Source organism: Protopterus annectens, chromosome 11.part0 (assembly GCF_019279795.1).
Source record: "Protopterus annectens isolate FY-2018-M chromosome 11.part0, PAN1.0, whole genome shotgun sequence".
NCBI lineage: Eukaryota > Metazoa > Chordata > Ceratodontiformes > Protopteridae > Protopterus > Protopterus annectens.
The window spans coordinates 565,797,776-565,817,444 of NC_056745.1; the positions used below are offsets into that span (position 1 = coordinate 565,797,776).

General features: G+C 40.6%; 1 protein-coding gene across 2 annotated transcripts in view; it reads right to left on the reverse strand.

Moving 5' to 3' along the window:
- Window positions 1–19,669, reverse strand: part of LOC122815513 (solute carrier organic anion transporter family member 1C1-like) — a 4,185,790-nt gene that overhangs the window by 3,302,672 nt on the left and 863,449 nt on the right. For both annotated transcript variants that reach the window (XM_044088066.1, XM_044088065.1), the window contains exon 3: window positions 16,668–16,800. In XM_044088066.1, the coding sequence (XP_043944001.1) occupies window positions 16,668–16,800 (133 nt within the window). The remainder of the gene's footprint in view (window positions 1–16,667; window positions 16,801–19,669) is intronic.

The window sequence follows — 19,669 nt, forward strand, 5'->3', positions numbered from 1 at the left end:
TGTTTCTCCTCCCTGTGTTTGTGTGGATTTGCTCTGGTGCCCTGCCATTTTACAAAGACGTGTCTGCAGTATTAATCCCTGCGTCTCTGCTGAAAATTGTTTTTGTTCTGTCCACAGTAAAATTGACAGGCATTTGAATTTCAGACTTCATGTTTCTGAATGTTTAATTCCTTGCATATTTGATGGTTCAGTGGTAGTATTGTTGCCTCACAGTTGTTTTCTGGTTTGATTCTTGGTTGGGGTGGCTTCTGTGTGGAGTCTGCATCTTCTCCCTGTGTTTGTGTGGATTTGCTCTGGTGCCCTGCCATTTTACAAAGACGTGTCTGCAGTATTAATCCCTGCGTCTCTGCTGAAAATTGTTTTTGTTCTGTCCGCAGTAAAATTGACAGGCATTTGAATTTCAGACTTCAGGCTTCTGAATGTTTAATTCCTTGCATATTTGATGGTGCAGTGGTAGTATTGTTGTCTCCCAGCTATAGGTTTTCCAGTTGGATTCTTGGTTGGGGTGGCTTCTCTGTGGAGTCTGTTTTTCCTCCCTGTGTTTGTGTGGATTTGCTCTGGTGCCCTGCCATTTTACAAAGACGTGTCTGCAGTATTGATCCCTGTGTCTCTGCTGAAAATTGTTTTTGTTCTGTCTGCAGTAAAATTGACAGGCATTTGAATTTCAGACTTCAGGTTTCTGAATGTTTAGTTTCTCGCATATTAGATGGTGCAGTGGTAGTATTGTTGCCTCACAGCTATAGGTTTTCTGGTTTGATTCTTGGTTGGGGTGGCTTCTGTGTGTAGTCTGCTTCTCCTCCCTGTGTTTGTGTGGATTTGCTCTGGTGCCCTGCCATTTTACAAAGACGTGTCTGCAGTATTAATCCCTGCGTCTCTGCTGAAAATTGTTTTTGTTCTGTCTGCAGTAAAATTGACCGGCATTTGAATTTCAGACTTCAGGTTTCTAAATGTTTAATTCCTTGCAGATTTGATCGTGCAGTGGTAGTATTGTTGCCTCACAGCTATAGGTTTTCTAGTTTGATTCTTGGTTGGGGTGGCTTCTGTGTGGAGTCTGCATGTCCTCCCTGTGTTTGTGTGGATTTGCTCTGGTGCCCTGCCATTTTACAAAGACGTGTCTGCAGTATTAATCCCTGCGTCTCTGCTGAAAATTGTTTTTGTTCTGTCCGCAGTAAAATTGACCGGCATTTGAATTTCAGACTTCAGGTTTCTGAATGTTTAATTCCTTACAGATTTGATGGTGCAGTGGTAGTATTGTTGCCTCACAGCTATAGGTTTCTTGGTTGGGTTGGCTTCTGTGTGGAGTCTGCATCTCCTCCCTGTGTTTGTGTGGATTTGCTCTGGTGCCCTGCCATTTTACAAAGACGTGTCTGCAGTATTAATCCCTGCTGAAAATTGTTTTTGTTCTGTCCGCAGTAAAATTGACCGGCATTTGAATTTCAGACTTCAGGTTTCTGAATGTTTAATTCTTTGCAGATTTGATGGTGCAGTGGTAGTATTGTTGCCTCACAGCTATAGGTTTTCTGGTTTGATTCTTGGTTGGGGTGGCTTCTGTGTGGAGTCTGCATCTTCTCCCTGTGTTTGTGTGGATTTGCTCTGGTGCCCTGCCATTTTACAATGACGTGTCTGCAGTATTAATCCCTGCGTCTCTGCTGAAAATTGTTTTTGTTCTGTCCACAGTAAAATTGACCGGCATTTGAATTTCAGACTTCAGGTTTCTGAATGTCTAATCCTTTGCAGATTTGATGGTGCAGTGATAGTATTGTTGCCTCAAAGCTATAGGTTTTCTGGTTTGATTCTTGGTTGGGGTGGCTTCTGTGTGGAGTCTGCATCTCCTCCCTGTGTGTGTGTGGATTTTCTCTGGTGCCCTGCCGTTTTACAAAGACGTGTCTGCAGTATTAATCCCTGCGTCTCTGCTGACAATTGTTTTTGTTCTGTCCGCAGTAAAATTGACCGGCATTTGAATTTCAGACTTCAGGTTTCTGAATGTTTAAGTCCTTGCAGATTTGATCATGCAGTGGTAGTATTGTTGCCTCACAGCTATAGGTTTTCTGGTTTGATTCTTGGTTGGGGTGGCTTCTGTGTGGAGTCTGCATCTCCTCCCTGTGTTTGTGTGGATTTGCTCTGGTGCCCTGCCATTTTACAAAGAAGTGTCTGCAGTATTAATCCCTGCGTCTCTGCTGAAAATTGTTTTTGTTCTGTCCGCAGTAAAATTGACCGGCATTTGAATTTCATACTTCAGGTTTCTGAATGTTTACTTCCTTGCAGATTTGATGATGCAGTGGTAGTATTGTTTCCTCACAGCTATAGGTTTTCTGGTTTGATTCTTGGTTGGGGTGGCTTCTGTCTGGAGTCTGCATCTCCTCCCTGTGTTTGTGTGGATTTGCTCTGGTGCCCTGCCATTTTACAAAGTCGTGTCTGCAGTATTAATCCCTGCGTCTCTGCTGAAAACTGTTTTTGTTCTGTCTGCAGTAAAATTGACCGGCATTTGAATTTCAGACTTCAGGTTTCTGAATGTTTACTTCTTTGCAGATTTGATGGTGCAGTGGTAGTATTGTTACCTCACAGTTATAGGTTTGCTGGTTTGATTCTTGGTTGGGGTGGCTTCTTTGTGGAGTCTGCATCTCCTCCCTGTGTTTGTGTGGATTTGCTCAGGTGCCCTGCCATTTTACAAAGACGTGTCTGCAGTATTAATCCCTGCTTCTCTGATGAAAATTGTTTTTGTTCTGTCCGCAGTAAAATTGACAGGCATTTGAATTTCAGACTTCAGGTTTCTGAATGTTTAATTCCTCGCATATCTGATGGTGCAGTGGTAGTATTGTTGCCTCACAGCTATAGGATTTTTGGTTGGGGTGGCTTCTGTGTGGAGTCTGTTTCTCCTCCCTGTGTTTGTGTGGATTTGCTCTGGTGCCCTGCCATTTTACAAAGACGTGTCTGCAGTATTAATCCCTGCGTCTCTGATGAAAATTGTTTTTGTTCTGTCCACAGTAAAATTGACAGGCATTTGAATTTCAGACTTCATGTTTCTGAATGTTTAACTCCTTGCATATTTGATGGTGCAGTGGTAGTATTGTTGCCTCACAGTTGTTTTCTGGTTTGATTCTTGGTTGGGGTGGCTTCTGTGTGGAGTCTGCATCTCCTCCTTGTGTTTGTGTGGATTTGCTCTGGTGCCCTGCCATTTCACAATGACGTGTCTGCAGTATTAATCCCTGCGTCTCTGCTGAAAATTGTTTTTGTTCTGTCCACAGTAAAATTGACCGGCATTTGAATTTCAGACTTCAGGTTTCTGAATGTCTAATTCTTTGTAGATTTGATGGTGCAGTGATAGTATTGTTGCCTCAAAGCTATAGGTTTTCTGGTTTGATTCTTGGTTGGGGTGGCTTCTGTGTGGAGTCTGCATCTCCTCCCTGTGTGTGTGTGGATTTGCTCTGGTGCCCTGCTGTTTTACAAAGACGTGTCTGCAGTATTAATCCCTGCGTCTCTGCTGAAAATTGTTTTTGTTCTGTCCGCAGTAAAATTGACCGGCATTTGAATTTCAGACTTCAGGTTTCTGAATGTTTAATTACTTGCAGATTTGATCATGCAGTGGTAGTATTGTTGCCTCACAGCTATAGGTTTTCTGGTTTGATTCTTGGTTGGGGTGGCTTCTGTGTGGAGTCTGCATCTCCTCCCTGTGTTTGTGTGGATTTCCTCTGGTGCCCTGCCATTTTACAAAGTCGTGTCTGCAGTATTAATCCCTGCGTCTCTGCTGAAAACTGTTTTTGTTCTGTCTGCAGTAAAATTGACCGGCATTTGAATTTCAGACTTCAGGTTTCTGAATGTTTAATTCTTTGCAGATTTGATGGTGCAGTGGTAGTATTGTTACCTCACAGTTATAGGTTTTCTGGTTTGATTCTTGGTTGGGGTGGCTTCTTTGTGGAGTCTGAATCTCCTCCCTGTGTTTGTGTGGATTTGCTCAGGTGCCCTGCCATTTTACAAAGACGTGTCTGCAGTATTAATCCCTGCTTCTCTGATGAAAATTGTTTTTGTTCTGTCCGCAGTAAAATTGACAGGCATTTGAATTTCAGACTTCAGGTTTCTGAATGTTTAATTCCTCGCATATTTGATGGTGCAGTGGTAGTATTGTTGCCTCACAGCTATAGGTTTTCTGGTTTGATTTTTGGTTGGGGTGGCTTCTGTGTGGAGTCTGTTTCTCCTCCCTGTGTTTGTGTGGATTTGCTCTGGTGCCCTGCCATTTTACAAAGACGTGTCTGCAGTATTAATCCCTGCGTCTCTGCTGAAAATTGTTTTTGTTCTGTCCACAGTAAAATTGACAGGCATTTGAATTTCAGACTTCATGTTTCTGAATGTTTAATTCCTTGCATATTTGATGGTTCAGTGGTAGTATTGTTGCCTCACAGTTGTTTTCTGGTTTAATTCTTGGTTGGGGTGGCTTCTGTGTGGAGTCTGCATCTTCTCCTTGTGTTTGTGTGGATTTGCTCTGGTGCCCTGCCATTTTACAAAGACGTGTCTGCAGTATTAATCCCTGCGTCTCTGCTGAAAATTGTTTTTGTTCTGTCCGCAGTAAAATTGACAGGCATTTGAATTTCAGACTTCAGGTTTCTGAATGTTTAATTCCTTGCATATTTGATGGTGCAGTGGTAGTATTGCTGTCTCCCAGCTATAGGTTTTCCAGTTGGATTCTTGGTTGGGGTGGCTTCTCTGTGGAGTCTGTTTTTCCTCCCTGTGTTTGTGTGGATTTGCTCTGGTGCCCTGCCATTTTACAAAGACGTGTCTGCAGTATTGATCCCTGTGTCTCTGCTGAAAATTGTTTTTGTTCTGTCTGCAGTAAAATTGACAGGCATTTGAATTTCAGACTTCAGGTTTCTGAATGTTTAATTTCTCGCATATTAGATGGTGCAGTGGTAGTATTGTTGCCTCACAGCTATAGGTTTTCTGGTTTGATTCTTGGTTGGGGTGGCTTCTGTGTGTAGTCTGCTTCTCCTCCCTGTGTTTGTGTGGATTTGCTCTGGTGCCCTGCCATTTTACAAAGACGTGTCTGCAGTATTAATCCCTGCGTCTCTGCTGAAAATTGTTTTTGTTCTGTCTGCAGTAAAATTGACCGGCATTTGAATTTCAGACTTCAGGTTTCTAAATGTTTAATTCCTTGCAGATTTGATGGTGCAGTGGTAGTATTGTTGCCTCACAGCTATAGGTTTTCTAGTTTGATTCTTGGTTGGGGTGGCTTCTGTGTGGAGTCTGCATGTCCTCCCTGTGTTTGTGTGGATTTGCTCTGGTGCCCTGCCATTTTACAAAGACGTGTCTGCAGTATTAATCCCTCGTCTCTGCTGAAAATTGTTTTGTTCTGTCCGCAGTAAAATTGACCGGCATTTGAATTTCAGACTTCAGGTTTCTGAATGTTTAATTCCTTACAGATTTGATGGTGCAGTGGTAGTATTGTTGCCTCACAGCTATAGGTTTTCTGGTTTGATTCTTGGTTGGGGTGGCTTCTGTGTGGAGTCTGCATCTCCTCCCTGTGTTTGTGTGGATTTGCTCTGGTGCCCTGCCATTTTACAAAGAAGTGTCTGCAGTATTAATTCCTGCGTCTCTGCTGAAAATTGTTTTGTTCTGTCCGCAGTAAAATTGACCGGCATTTGAATTTCATACTTCAGGTTTCTGAATGTTTACTTCCTTGCAGATTTGATGGTGCAGTGGTAGTATTGTTTCCTCACAGCTATAGGTTTTCTGGTTTGATTCTTGGTTGGGGTGGCTTCTGTCTGGAGTCTGCATCTCCTCCCTGTGTTTGTGTGGATTTGCTCTGGTGCCCTGCCATTTTACAAAGTCGTGTCTGCAGTATTAATCCCTGCGTCTCTGCTGAAAACTGTTTTTGTTCTGTCTGCAGTAAAATTGACCGGCATTTGAATTTCAGACTTCAGGTTTCTGAATGTTTACTTCTTTGCAGATTTGATGGTGCAGTGGTAGTATTGTTACCTCACAGTTATAGGTTTGCTGGTTTGATTCTTGGTTGGGGTGGTTTCTTTGTGGAGTCTGCATCTCCTCCCTGTGTTTGTGTGGATTTGCTCAGGTGCCCTGCCATTTTACAAAGACGTGTCTGCAGTATTAATCCCTGCTTCTCTGATGAAAATTGTTTTTGTTCTGTCCGCAGTAAAATTGACAGGCATTTGAATTTCAGACTTCAGGTTTCTGAATGTTTAATTCCTCGCATATCTGATGGTGCAGTGGTAGTATTGTTGCCTCACAGCTATAGGATTTTTGGTTGGGGTGGCTTCTGTGTGGAGTCTGTTTCTCCTCCCTGTGTTTGTGTGGATTTGCTCTGGTGCCCTGCCATTTTACAAAGACGTGTCTGCAGTATTAATCCCTGCGTCTCTGCTGAAAATTGTTTTTGTTCTGTCCACAGTAAAATTGACAGGCATTTGAATTTCAGACTTCATGTTTCTGAATGTTTAACTCCTTGCATATTTGATGGTGCAGTGGTAGTATTGTTGCCTCACAGTTGTTTTCTGGTTTGATTCTTGGTTGGGGTGGCTTCTGTGTGGAGTCTGCATCTTCTCCTTGTGTTTGTGTGGATTTGCTCTGGTGTCCTGCCATTTTACAAAGACGTGTCTGCAGTATTAATCCCTGCGTCTCTGCTGAAAATTGTTTTTGTTCTGTCCGCAGTAAAATTGACAGGCATTTGAATTTCAGACTTCAGGTTTCTGAATGTTTAATTCTTTGCATATTTGATGGTGCAGTGGTAGTATTATTGTCTCCCAGCTATAGGTTTTCCAGTTTGATTCTTGGTTGGGGTGGCTTCTCTGTGGAGTCTGTTTTTCCTCCCTGTGTTTGTGTGGATTTGCTCTGGTGCCCTGCCATTTTACAAAGACGTGTCTGCAGTATTAATCCCTGTGTCTCTGCTGAAAATTGTTTTTGTTCTGTCTGCAGTAAAATTGACAGGCATTTGAATTTCAGACTTCAGGTTTCTGAATGTTTAATTTCTCGCATATTTGATGGTGCAGTGGTAGTATTGTTGCCTCACAGCTATAGGTTTTCTGGTTTGATTCTTGGTTGGGGTGGCTTCTGTGTGTAGTCTGCTTCTTCTCCTTGTGTTTGTGTGGATTTGCTCTGGTGCCCTGCCATTTTACAAAGACGTGTCTGCAGTATTAATCCCTGCGTCTCTGCTGAAAATTGTTTTTTTTCTGTCCGCAGTAAAATTGACAGGCATTTGAATTTCAGACTTCAGGTTTCTGAATGTTTAATTCCTTGCATATTTGATGGTGCAGTGGTAGTATTGTTTCCTCACAGCTAGAGGTTTTCTGGTTTGATTCTTGGTTGGGGTGGCTTCTGTGTGTAGTCTACTTCTCCTCCCTGTGTTTGTGTGGATTTGCTCTGGTGCCCTGCCATTTTACAAAGACGTGCCTGCAGTATTAATCCCTGCGTCTCTGCTGAAAATTGTTTTTGTTCTGTCCGCAGTAAAATTGACAGGCATTTGAATTTCAGACTTCAGGTTTCTGAATGTTTAATTCCTTGCATATTTGATGGTGCAGTCGTAGTATTGTTGCCTCACAGCTATAGGTTTTCTGGTTTGATTCTTGGTTGGGGTGGCTTCTGTGTGGAGTCTGCATCTCCTTCCTGTGTTTTTGTGGATTTGCTCTGGTGCCCTGTCATTTTACAAAGACGTGTCTGCAGTATTAATCCCTGCGTCTCTGCTGAAAATTGTTTTTGTTCTGTCCGCAGTAAAATTGACCGGCATTTGAATTTCAAACTTCATGTTTTTCAAAATACATAGTAGCACAACCTTTTTTTCTAGCAATTTTCTAAGTTTATAAGATGAATATTTTAAATTTGTCCCTATTTTTGGGACTTTATTCTTTCATTATTGGCTTCGTCCAGGTTTTTGTGCTAAGGTTGACAGCTATGGCAAGAACTGAATTCACTGAATATGTTTGAGGGCTGTATTCCCTCATTACTGGGTTTGTCCAGGTGTTTTGTACTAAGAGGTTGACAGCTATGGTGAGAACTGAATTCACTAAATGATAGCCATTTAAGTTTCAGTCTTCCTCTCTTTTACAAAGCAGCTGATGTGGCGTAGTGGTATGTTACTCTGACTGTTTTTTGCTCAGGGACCTTGGCTGTAAAATGTATGGTGGCAACACAGCATTTTATTCTAGCAACTTTCCAAGATTATACAAGCAATGTTTAATGTGTCCCTGGTTTTTGGGCTTTTGACCCCCCCCCCCAATACATTTTGGCTTTTTCCAGTTTTCTTGAGCTGCGAAGTTGAGATGCAGTTGAGTATTGAGTAGATTTTACAAGGAGCTGAGAGCTGCAGGGGAATAGAAGTTTAGTGCTTTGTCTAATTAATACTATAGCACAACAGGTTGTGTACTTGCTTTTGATGCAGAAGCCTGTGGGTTCTACTCCCACAAGAGGTGGATGCTGCCGTACTGAGAATGTTCTCCTTGGTGAAGATACTAACTATGAGTCTGTTATCAGTTTGCCATCCATTTCCTCTTGCAATATTATTATTAGCTTATCATTTTTTAATGTAATATAGGCAATTTATTCCTGAGGGGCAACAGACACTTTATTTTTCGATGAAACCATGAAATATAAAGGTGATTGCTAGCAGCAACCGCTTCATTAGTTACAGATTTCTTTAATGTGGAATTATTTAGATGTCTTACTTCAGAGATTGTGCATATTTACTGATAATGGACTGTAGAATTGTGCATATTTACTGATAAAGGTGGACTATAGAATTGTGCATATTTACTGATAATGGTGGACTGTAGAATTATGCATATTTACTAATAATGGTGGACTGTGGAATTGTGCATATTTACTAATAATGGTGGACTGTGGAAGTCTGAGTAGACTTTTTATGATAAATGTTCTCAACTGGGCAGTTTTGCCATTATGGGTGCATATGGTTTGTTTCATTGCTTACTGGAAAAATGTTCAAAACAAATTTAAAACACCCTCTAACAAGTGTACTGTATTGTACAAGGAATATAATTTTAGTACAATGAGGAAGGTGTATCAAAGAGCACATGTATGTTTCATATGCAAGGGGACTATGATTTGAAAACAGCCCAAAATTAATCTTTATCTGCCACTGGCAAAATGTATTTTCTTTGAATGTGGGTTTCAATGCTGTTTCAATGAATGTGAGTTTCAAGGGCAGAGAAGTTTTAATGCTAAGTTTTCATTGTGAGACTGCATTGCTTTGTTTAACAGATGACTTAGTGTTTGTGCTGTAAAATACAAAATAAAACTTTCAAATGAAGTCCAACTCATCATAGAAGTAAAGCAGTATGCACATTAGTGTTTATGGTAAATGGAGTGAAATAGCCAAGTAATGGTTCATTGGAATGGCTGCAGAGGCTCCATTCAACCATTATTTTGTCAGGGGGGAAGGGCAGCAAACTCAGACAGGCCCAGCTGAACTATACCTCCCAACTGTCCAGATTTTCAAAGAATGAATAGATTTTTGCTTCTTATTTTTGGTTTGTTCTTCATAAAATTTGTAGTTTTCTGGCAAATCATTTAGGAATTAAGTCACTAAATAATAAGTTTCAGACTTCATAACCTTCAGAAAAATGCATGTTAAAGTAAGAGCTGTTCTATCAACTGTCTCAATTTATACAAGAGCAATTTTTAGTACTGTTTATATGTGCCCCCAATATATTTGGCCTTGTTCAGATTTACTGCATTAACGGGTTGAGAGGCACATGCAAATAAATTGCTTTATAGAATTAGGCATAGCCAACCTCTCAACTGTCCCCAATTTTTGGCTCAAAATGTTGCTCTTCCCCCTAATAATCCCTCCGCAAAATAGCAATTTTGGAAGAAAACATGGAGGGTTTACAATTAAGAAATAACTGTAATAATCAAAGTTATAGATTACTTGAAATGCATGTAGATTCTTTTATTTTGTCAGCTGCTCAAGGTTGCAGTACTAATATTAAAGTGTCCCTTGTTTGACAGGTAGCAGCTGTATTGTGTGTCTATTTTATATTTTTGCATCACATTTTTGGTCCATTTTTCATAAAGTTGTGTTTTTTGGCAAGTTAGTGACAAATCACTAAAGACTGAAGTTAGAAAATGACAGACATTTGAGTTTCAGATTTTATACCCTTCAGAAAATTCATACTAATGCAAGACCTATTCTATTATCTTTCTAAGTTTATTAGAGCAATATTTAAAAATTGTCCTTATTTTTGGGCCTTTGTCCCACTTCTGTGTATGGCTTTGTCCAGATTTCTTGCTCTTGAGGTTGAGAGGTATGACAAATGTGTCAGGGCCATCACAGTCAGCCAGAGAGATTTCAAATTGTGACATGCTTGTTGCACCCCACTCCCCCATGTAGTGACTCTGGATGTGTCCAAGCAAGGCAAGGAGTAGTTGTATCTACCTTGGATGAGGAGGACACACTGCATAAGTACTACAGTGGCTTTTCATCTGTCCTTGATTTTGCAGAATGGTCTGGTTTCTGTCATATTTTTGTACTGTTGATTTATGCTTATTACTCCGATTTATGCTTATTACTCAAAGTGCCTGTTGCTCTGTGTTTAAGTAGCAATGCTTTAATGACCATAAGGTAAGCTTGTCTGAGATCGTAAGATGCAAGTAAGCTTTAATAAGCATACTGTTAAAGAATTGCCAACATTGAAAGCCTTTCTGTTGTTGCCATGCAGAGAATACTTGACTAGATAATGTATAAGCCTTGGGTATTAAAGGACAGGATTCCATTATTTTAAAAAGCTCATTACACTTGTTGAAGACTTCCAGTCATCTCTACAGACTTTACCCGTAAACTAAACAGAATGCCAATCATGTGTGGTCCATAACCTGTACAGTAATACTTTAAGCAATGTATCTTGAGCTTGTTTCTTGTTTGCGTTTCACTTTTTACTTTTATCATGTTTTCCCCATGAAACAAGTTGTCAGGCAGCAGGTCTTTTTTGGATAAGAAACATTTTTACAAGTGGGGGCATCACATAGATTTCTACTTTCAGCATGTTACTTGGTACTTTAATAAAGCTGAATATATTATAATTAGAACTGCAGTGCAAGGAGAAGTGGTTTGAGTTGAGTGCTTATGGTTTTTCTTATACTTGATTTTGACTGGTATTCCAGAAATGTATTTAAAAAGTAATTTTTTTTTTCATGCCCCACAACCTTTTGTTTCCATCTAGATATTAAGTAAGCTGTCATGCAGCCAATGCATTGAAATATTTTTATTCTTCTACACTTATTTTTGTCTTGATTGGACTTTCATAATGATGGTTTGCCACCCAGGGCAGCGTATTTAATTAAAGTTAGTTTTTTGTGGTTTGGGGCATAGCTCCTCCCCTTTCTGGTTGACCACACCCCTCCCCTTGACCCCACCCATTCAGCTGTCTCCTGCAGCCCCCCTGTGATTTGAAGTCACCAGCCGCCACTGATGATAGGTCTTATGAGTGATGAGTAGAGGGGAACAATGGCCTCTTTTTTATGGATGAGAACCCTTTTATGATGAGGTGTGCCACGTAAAAGGACTTCCTGACTACTGTGGTGATGTGACTATCAAAGGAGAGACTACTGTCCACCTGGGTCCCAAAATCTCTTATCACGCATTTGGTGTTAAGTAGATTGCTGCCTATGTGGTAGTTCATGGGTACAGAGTTTTTACCAAAGGGGATGACACTGCACTTTTTGGCATTGAGCTTGAGGCCATGGCTCTGACACCAGGCATCTGTCTCAGTGAGGCCCTTCTGTAGGATGTCCACATCATTTTTGGACTTGACTATGGCTCCTAGTTTGTAGTCATCTGCTAACTTCATTAGCCAGAGGCCTTCTGTGTTAGCCTGTACTTCAGAGAAGTAGATACCAAACAGGAGAAGACCCAGGATGGAACCCTGTGGTACTCCACTTGTCACTGCTTTGAGGTCAGATTTGGAGTTTGCAACTTTTACAGTATGGGTTCTGTCAGTGAGCCAGTTGGCAACCCATCTTGCGACATAGGGATTTATACCTAGTTTAGTGAGTTTAGCTATAATTTCAGAATGGTGGATGATGTCGAAAGCCTTGGCGAGGTCAAGATAGGCTGTGTGAACCACCTTACCCTCATCCACGGCTTTGGTGACTGCCTCAAAGAAGTCAATCAGGTTCAGGAGGCATGATCTGCCTTTCACAAACCCGAAGTGGGTGGAATACAGAGTTTGGAGGTTACCAATATCTTTGTTTATGAGTTCCATGATGATATGTTCCATGGTGTTGCAGACCAGGCTCATCAGGCTAATAGAGTGATAGTTCCTGGGATCAGTGGTGGCTCCCCCTTTGTGGAGTGGGATAACTGTTGCTGTGCGCCATTCAGTGGGCACAAAGCCTGATGCAAGGCTATTATTGAACATGGTGCTTAAGTGGGGAGCCAGTTCGTTCTGAAGTTCGTGTAAAATGCAGCCTAGGATGTTGTTCGGTCCCATGGATGCTGTGTTTTTGGCTTTAGAGAGTGCAGCTTTTACCTGCGTAGTTGTGATTACAGGGACTCTGCATTCTTTCTGTATAGATATGGGCCCTTTAGGGGGTGAGAGAGGGGTAAAGTTAGCACTGAGCCGATCTGCCAGGATGTCGGCAATATCAGTTGGTTCTGTAATTTTCGTACCTTTGTGCTGTAACTCAGAGCAGATCTGGGTGTTGCCATCTAGATTCTTGACATAGCTATAGAATGCTTTGTGGTTGTCCTTGGATTTAGTGGTGATTTTTGTTTTTGTAGCTAGCTTTGGAGGATCTTATAAGGGATCTCAGCTTTTTACTGAGGCTGACCAGGGAGCTCCTCCACTCATGGGATTTTACTCTCTTTTGCAACAGTTTCTTCCTTCTATTGTACAGTTTGTTTATGGCAGGGGACCACCAGATTGACTTTCTTTTTTTGGAGGATAGCGTCTTGGTTCTGTTTGGGATAGCACGATCCATGCACTCGTGTAAGTGCTTATAGAGTGCATTTGTGTAGGATTCAGCAGATGTAACTGTATTGTCCATCTGCATGGGTGTCATGAAGTTCACCACTTCTGTCTTAAGAAGCATGAAGTTGGCTTTGGAAAATTTTTTTACTGTGGTTTCCTTAATGACAGGTGGGGGTGGGATGTGGATATCAAGGGTGATAAGCTTATGGTTGGATTGGACCAATGAGGAGTTGACTTCAGGTGTGGAACACCGGTCACTCATGTTGGTAATGACTAGGTCTATGATATTGTTGCCCCTGGTGGGGGTGTAGATAAGTTGATCTAGGGCATTGGAGTTTATGAATTCCAGAAAGCGTTGAGCTAAGGAGTTGGTGCACAAGTAGTTTTCTCAGTTAATGGTGGGGTAGTTGAAGTCGTCCATTATTAGGGTGTTTGGTTGAACCCTAATATTTTCCAGTACATCAAGAAAAGAGGAGTGGGAATCCTGGGCCATGGTGGGGGATCTATAGCAAGCAACAATTTGGATTGCAGTTTTGCCCAGAGTTAGTTGCACTTGGATAACCTCGGATGCATTATGCTGAGCAACTAGCCTGGAGGTGTGGATATCCTTAATGAATATGGACACATCTCCGCCTTTGGTGTTTCGGTCCAGGTTACATGGCCGAAAAGTGTGGTATGAGCTATAGCCTGGTAGTGCAGGGGTGCTCTCTGGAGCCTTGAACCAGATCTCAGTCACTGCACAGATATCGATGTTCTCCATTTTAAGGAGTGCCTTGAGTGAGTGCATTTTGAGAATTAGACTTCTAGCATTGAGTAGCATTACCCTCGGTTTTTGCTTGCCTGTTCCTGTTATGGTGGTGAATTTGTTATTTGTACCCTGCCTAAAAAAGGCACTATAGGGGCAGCAAGAGCCTTAGCCAGTATCCGGAATCCTAGGGGCGACAGGTGTAGGCCATCTGTGGCAAAGCACTGTGGTCTGTCGACCATGTCATCCCAAGCAGAGAGATACTGGATCCCCTTAGAATGACACCAGAAGCTTAGCCAATTGTTGAAGTCAATCATTTTGTCCTTGTACTGTGGTATCATTCTGGGCAATGGCAGAATGCTACTCAGGGCTAGGGTCATACCTGCCTGGGCTACAAGATCGGAGAACTCTTCCATGTCTCTTTTCATGTAGTCAAGGGAGGTACATCTCAGGTCATTCACACCAACATGGACAATGACAGAGTCATATTTGTACTTGTTGTGGAGTGACCTGAGTGTGTGGGTTATGTGGCGGATCCTGGCACCCCGACAGGCAGCTGACAGTAACCTTCTTCTTGTTTAGCCTGGTGAGTGGGACATCAGTGTGCCTGACTATAGAGTCACCTATGATTAGTGTGTTGGGTATGTTGTTTTGCCTTATTGGCTGTGGTTGAGTAGCTCACTGAGTCTGTGGGCTATGTGTCATTTGGATTGTGTTGGGGGATGGAGGTTGCTTGCATTTCTGCTTTGGTGGTCTCTGTAGCTTAGACAGATTATTACTGAGAGCCTCCACGAATGTTTTTGTGTTACTGTGTGTGGATTTTGGTGGTGTAGATTTAGTGAGACTATGTGATGAGTGTGGTGTGGTGCAAATGTTTACCTTCTCCTCATGACTGTCAAGTTCAGTCTTAGTTGGAGAGTGCTTTACCTCCAGTTTGGCTAGATAAGTACATCTCTCACAGTTTGTAGTGTTGGGTGGTAGGAGGAGAGGGTTGTCTGTGTACATGAGGCAATTTCTACATTGCCTCAAGATGCCCAGATTTATCAGATAGACAGGAGAGAACACTGGGAGGTGACCCTTGGACATGCCTGAATAAAAAAATATTTTCCTCTAGATAAGTGAGGAAAGTGAGTACAAGAGCTATTTTTCTATAAGCAAGTGAGAAAAGTAAGTACAAAACTGTTTTCCTCTAGGTAATGAGGAAGATTGAGTGCTATAGTAATTAGTAGCTTATTTAGTGCTTACAAGTTCTGAACAAGTGCTGAGCAGGAACAAGCAAGTTTAAGTGCTAAAACTAAGAATCTGTATCTGCACTAGACGAGTTACAGGACAGAAACAAATGCAAATGCAGGCTTTCAAATGAGAAAGTTGAGAGAGATGGAAGATTGCCCAAATGGCCAATAACTACAGTTTCTGGGCCAGAACCACTCCTTATGTGGTAGACAGGTTACCTAGTGCTTACCACTCCCACTGATAAGCTAGAAGGCCTCCCTCCAACACAGAAAGGCTTGGGGGGCTCAGAAGCTTATATACATTCCTGGATACAGCAAATCTGCATCTGGAACACTTGTTGCAGGAAAGATAGCAAACAAGCTTACAGTTTTTTTTTGTTTTTTTTACAGAAAAGTAGCAAAAACAGTAGTAAAATCAATTCACATGCAGTGCAAGCTAGCACACTTGAGTATGCAGCAATATTAGACCAAACACAGTTTAAAAAATGCAATTAAATTAAAAAGGACTAAAAGCAAGTGCAGAAAGAGTTTATTAGGTAGAATGTGGTAAAGAGATGGGACTGGGGTAGTGTCCCAGATCAAATCTACAGTGGGGCAGGCAACTGCAAAAGCCACCAAATACAAACCAAAAACAGAGAGACTGGGTGGGACAAAACCGTTTCAACAGAGGTCTAAGCAACAACTAACAGTACAAACTTTAAAACTAAAAATATATTCTCAGCTCTGTATATTTGCCGATCAATCTCTCAGAACAGTGAGACAACAGTTTCAACAGAGATCTAAGCAACAATTAACAAACTCTATAACCAAAAAATATATACTCAGCTCTGTATATTTGCAGATAATCTGTAAGGCAGTCTCTCAGAACACAGGTTCCAGCAATTTGAATGCAGCTGTTACTATACCAACTGAAGACACGGCAGAAAATGGGGGTGGGGTGGGGAAAACAGTTTCAACAGAGATCTAAGCAACAGCTAACAGTACAAACTTTAAAAGAAAAAAATATTCTTAACTCTGTATATTTGCCAATCAGTCTCTCAGAACAGTGAGACAACAGTTTCAACAGAGATCTAAGCAACAATTAACAAACTCTATGACCAAAAAAAATATACTCAGCTCTGTATATTTGCAGATAATCTGCATGGCAGTCTCTCAGAACACAGGTTCCAGCAATTTGAATGCAGCTGTTACTATACCAACTGAAGACACGGCAGAAAATGGGGGTGGGGTGGGGAAAACTGTTTCAACAGTGATCTAAGCAACAACTAACAGTAAAAACTTTAACACGAAAAAAATATTCTTAGCTCTGTATATTTGCCGATCAGTCTCTCAGAACAGTGAGACAACAGTTTCAACAGAGATCTAAGCAACAATTAACAAACTCTATGACCAAAAAAATATATACTCAGCTCTGTATATTTGCAGATAATCATAGCATGCCTTAGCAACTGACATAGCTATCTTTAATTCTTATCTAATTCCTCTTCTATATCTTGACCCAGTTTCACCCAATTTATCCCCTGCCTTACTTCTTAACTCTATCAGCAGTTTAAATTCCCCACTTACTAGCTTTTTATTTCTAATATATGTGACCTTTGATGGTCTCTATGTCATTGTTGTTTGGTGTTCCCATTATTTCCTCATGGTTTGCTAAACATGGATCATTTCAAAATTAATCTGCCAGGGTCAAAGCTGCTGGGCAAGTGTAAAATAATTAAATAAACAATTACATGGTGCACAGTGCACTGCAGATTCATAATAACTCACCGTCCCATGAAAAAATGAGGCATAGCTGTAATGATTGTGCCAATTGCCATCACCAGACAGCCTATTCCAATAATTTTTGGTCGATGAAGCTTTGCTCCAAAGTAACTCGTAAAGACAATCACCAATAAATTGCCTACAATAAAGAGAAAAAAATATATATTTTTTCAAAATTAATGTTTTATTACTATACTTTTAGGAATGAAATAACAGCAATATCAAACATTTGTTTACCAGAAAACAATTTGAGTTGTCTTTCAGAAATAGCAGCTGTAAGTTTAAGTAAAGATTCAAAAGAAAGAGAGAAAGTCAAACTTTGAAGTAAATAAAAGATTCAGTATTATAAGACTGCATTCTTGAAACCAAACTCTCATTTTCCCCCACATTTTCAACTTATTCATGTCGATGATAATGCCTCTTGAACAAATGTAGTGCGCTACTTTAATACAATTTGCTGGTCAAATGGTGAATAACGTTTAGCCAGTTTAAAAATGAAAGTTGTTGTACTCCTAAGGTAGTCTGAAGACTCACATATGTTGTAATTCTCAGACCAAAATATTTACTATTGCCATACCTCTCAAATTCTTAGCATAAAAGATCTGGACAAAGCCAAAAATAATAGGAGGATAAAGGCCCCAAAATAGAAGCAGATTTTAAGTATTTCTCTTATAAACTTAGAAAGTTGATAGAATAACAAATTTGCATTAGCATGCATTTCTGAAGGATACACTCTAATTTCAGTCATTATTTCGTGACTTCAATCTTCAGTGATTGTCATAAAACCACACATTTTATGAGGAAAAGGCCAAAACTATGAGGCAAAAATCTGGACATTCTGTGAAAATTGGGACAGTTGAGAAGATGACTACAGCTGGTTGTTGCAAGAATGCATTACCAGTTTAAATGCTGGTCAGAACCTTACTGATTATATTGTTCCTAATTTTCTGCAGAGTATTGTTAACAGACTAGTTCTGTTTGCCTCCTAATCACCTTGCAGAAGGGCAATTTACCAGGGACTTAGTTGTTTGGTAATTTGTTGTTTAATCTGCACTTGAGAGCTGCTTTTGCTGTTATCTTACATTACGAAATTCCAGGATCATCCATTTTATGGCAGAAAGTGTTCATCTGATCCCGCTTGGGTTGAGAAGCATGACAGGGAGCTCAAAGTGTGGTTGTTTATTGGCTAGAGGGTATAGGAGTCAGCTTTCAAACTTTTTTTCTCTACTATAAATCAGGCAAGTTTGCACAAAGCTGTCCACTGAGCAGCAGTGGTTAGCAGTGTGCTGTACTGTAGCAAACACCTAGACAGTAAAATCACTCCATAAAGTTATGATTAAGTCTGCAACCTGTTAAATGGTGTGGCACTGTGTGAAACTGAGTGTCGAGCAGCCAACTTGTGTATCAAATAGCACCATATCCTAGCACTGTATAACATTTTGCTCTTAATCTCATAAATACCCTAGGAGACCCCACTTAAAACCCGATCCTTAATCCTAAACAGCCCACCCTATTTCAGGTCCAGTTAACATGGATATGATTTCCAAATGTCTCTGTGGCCAGTTTGGTAGATTTGGGCATTCTAACGCAATGTAGCAGTTGTCTCATCTTCTCAGACAACCAGTTATTCATTAAAGAAATAATGTGGTATGTGAGAGATATTAATACACGGCTTCCTTGGAGGCAAAAATCTCATACAGTATCGACGTTGTCAGAAATCCCCACACTACATCCCTCATGCACGCCATTTATTACATATGTAGATCGTCTTATGCTGAGGTGCTTAAAAGAAACCTTTTCAAATCTCAAAGACCTCTAAAGTAATCTAATAGCAACACTGCTTCTCAGCAATCACTTAAACATACACCAAACATCTCAGATAAGTCTACACCCAATGATCCCCTAAGAACAAAACCCATAAGGCAAGCATATACTTTACAGAATACTCTTGTTATTGGGGACTCCATTTGCATCTCACAAATGCCCCCTCACCAGGTTAGATAATGAGAAGATAATGGTTAGTTGCTTATCTGGAGCCAGGATCTGCAATACCACACATGCACTCATGTCATTGCAGCCCAGGTACCAATATGATTCTATCATAGTCCAAGTGTTTATAAATGACCTGAAATGTACCTCACTAGACTATATGAAAACAAACATAATGGAGCTCTCAGAATATGTGCCACAAATAGATTTGAGCCTTGCATTGAACAGCATTCTATCTGCACCAAGGATGATGCCATAGTATAAACATAAACTGATTTTAATAATTGGTTTCGGTTCTGGTGACAGTCCAAGGGAACTCCAATATCTATAGTAATTTAAACAAGGAGGGACGTGGTTTAACAATGAGGCTATATGTAAAAGGTAGGCAAACTCATTATAGAGATAGCAGTTGAAAACAAATGCTAATGATAAACACACATGCAGCCCAAGCATGTACTGATCACTCAGCAGAGGGCTAGGCAGTGAGCTACAAATTCAGAAGGAAACAACCAGCACTAGTACAGTAATGGAGATGATGAAAATCTTCATGAAGTCAAGCCATATGACTCTGCAAATGAAGTTGATGATACATGTAGTAGGCATGGTTACGAGAGGAAGAGCTGTCATTCTTTAAATCAGTTTTGTTGAGTCTGTGACAAAAGATGCAGTTTTTCCTAAGACATGAAAGAAAAGACAAATTTGTTAAATAAATTTGCACGTTTTTGTTTCATAGTTTCTGGTAAGCCGCATGAAGGTCAAAGACCATCATAACACAAGTTCCAAGGATACTGAGTAAACATTTAATCTAAACCAAGCATCTAATGACTTCTTGAATGATTCCAGTGAATTACATTTCCTTTCTTGTAATGGTAGTCTATTACATCATTCCACAATACTTTGGGTGATAAACCTTCATCTAAAAGTGGTTTTGCATTTTTCTATTTGAAAGGTATAATTTTTCCCAAGAGAATTTTGTCCTGGCTGCAACAACTCAATATTTAATAAAAGCCATGATTCTT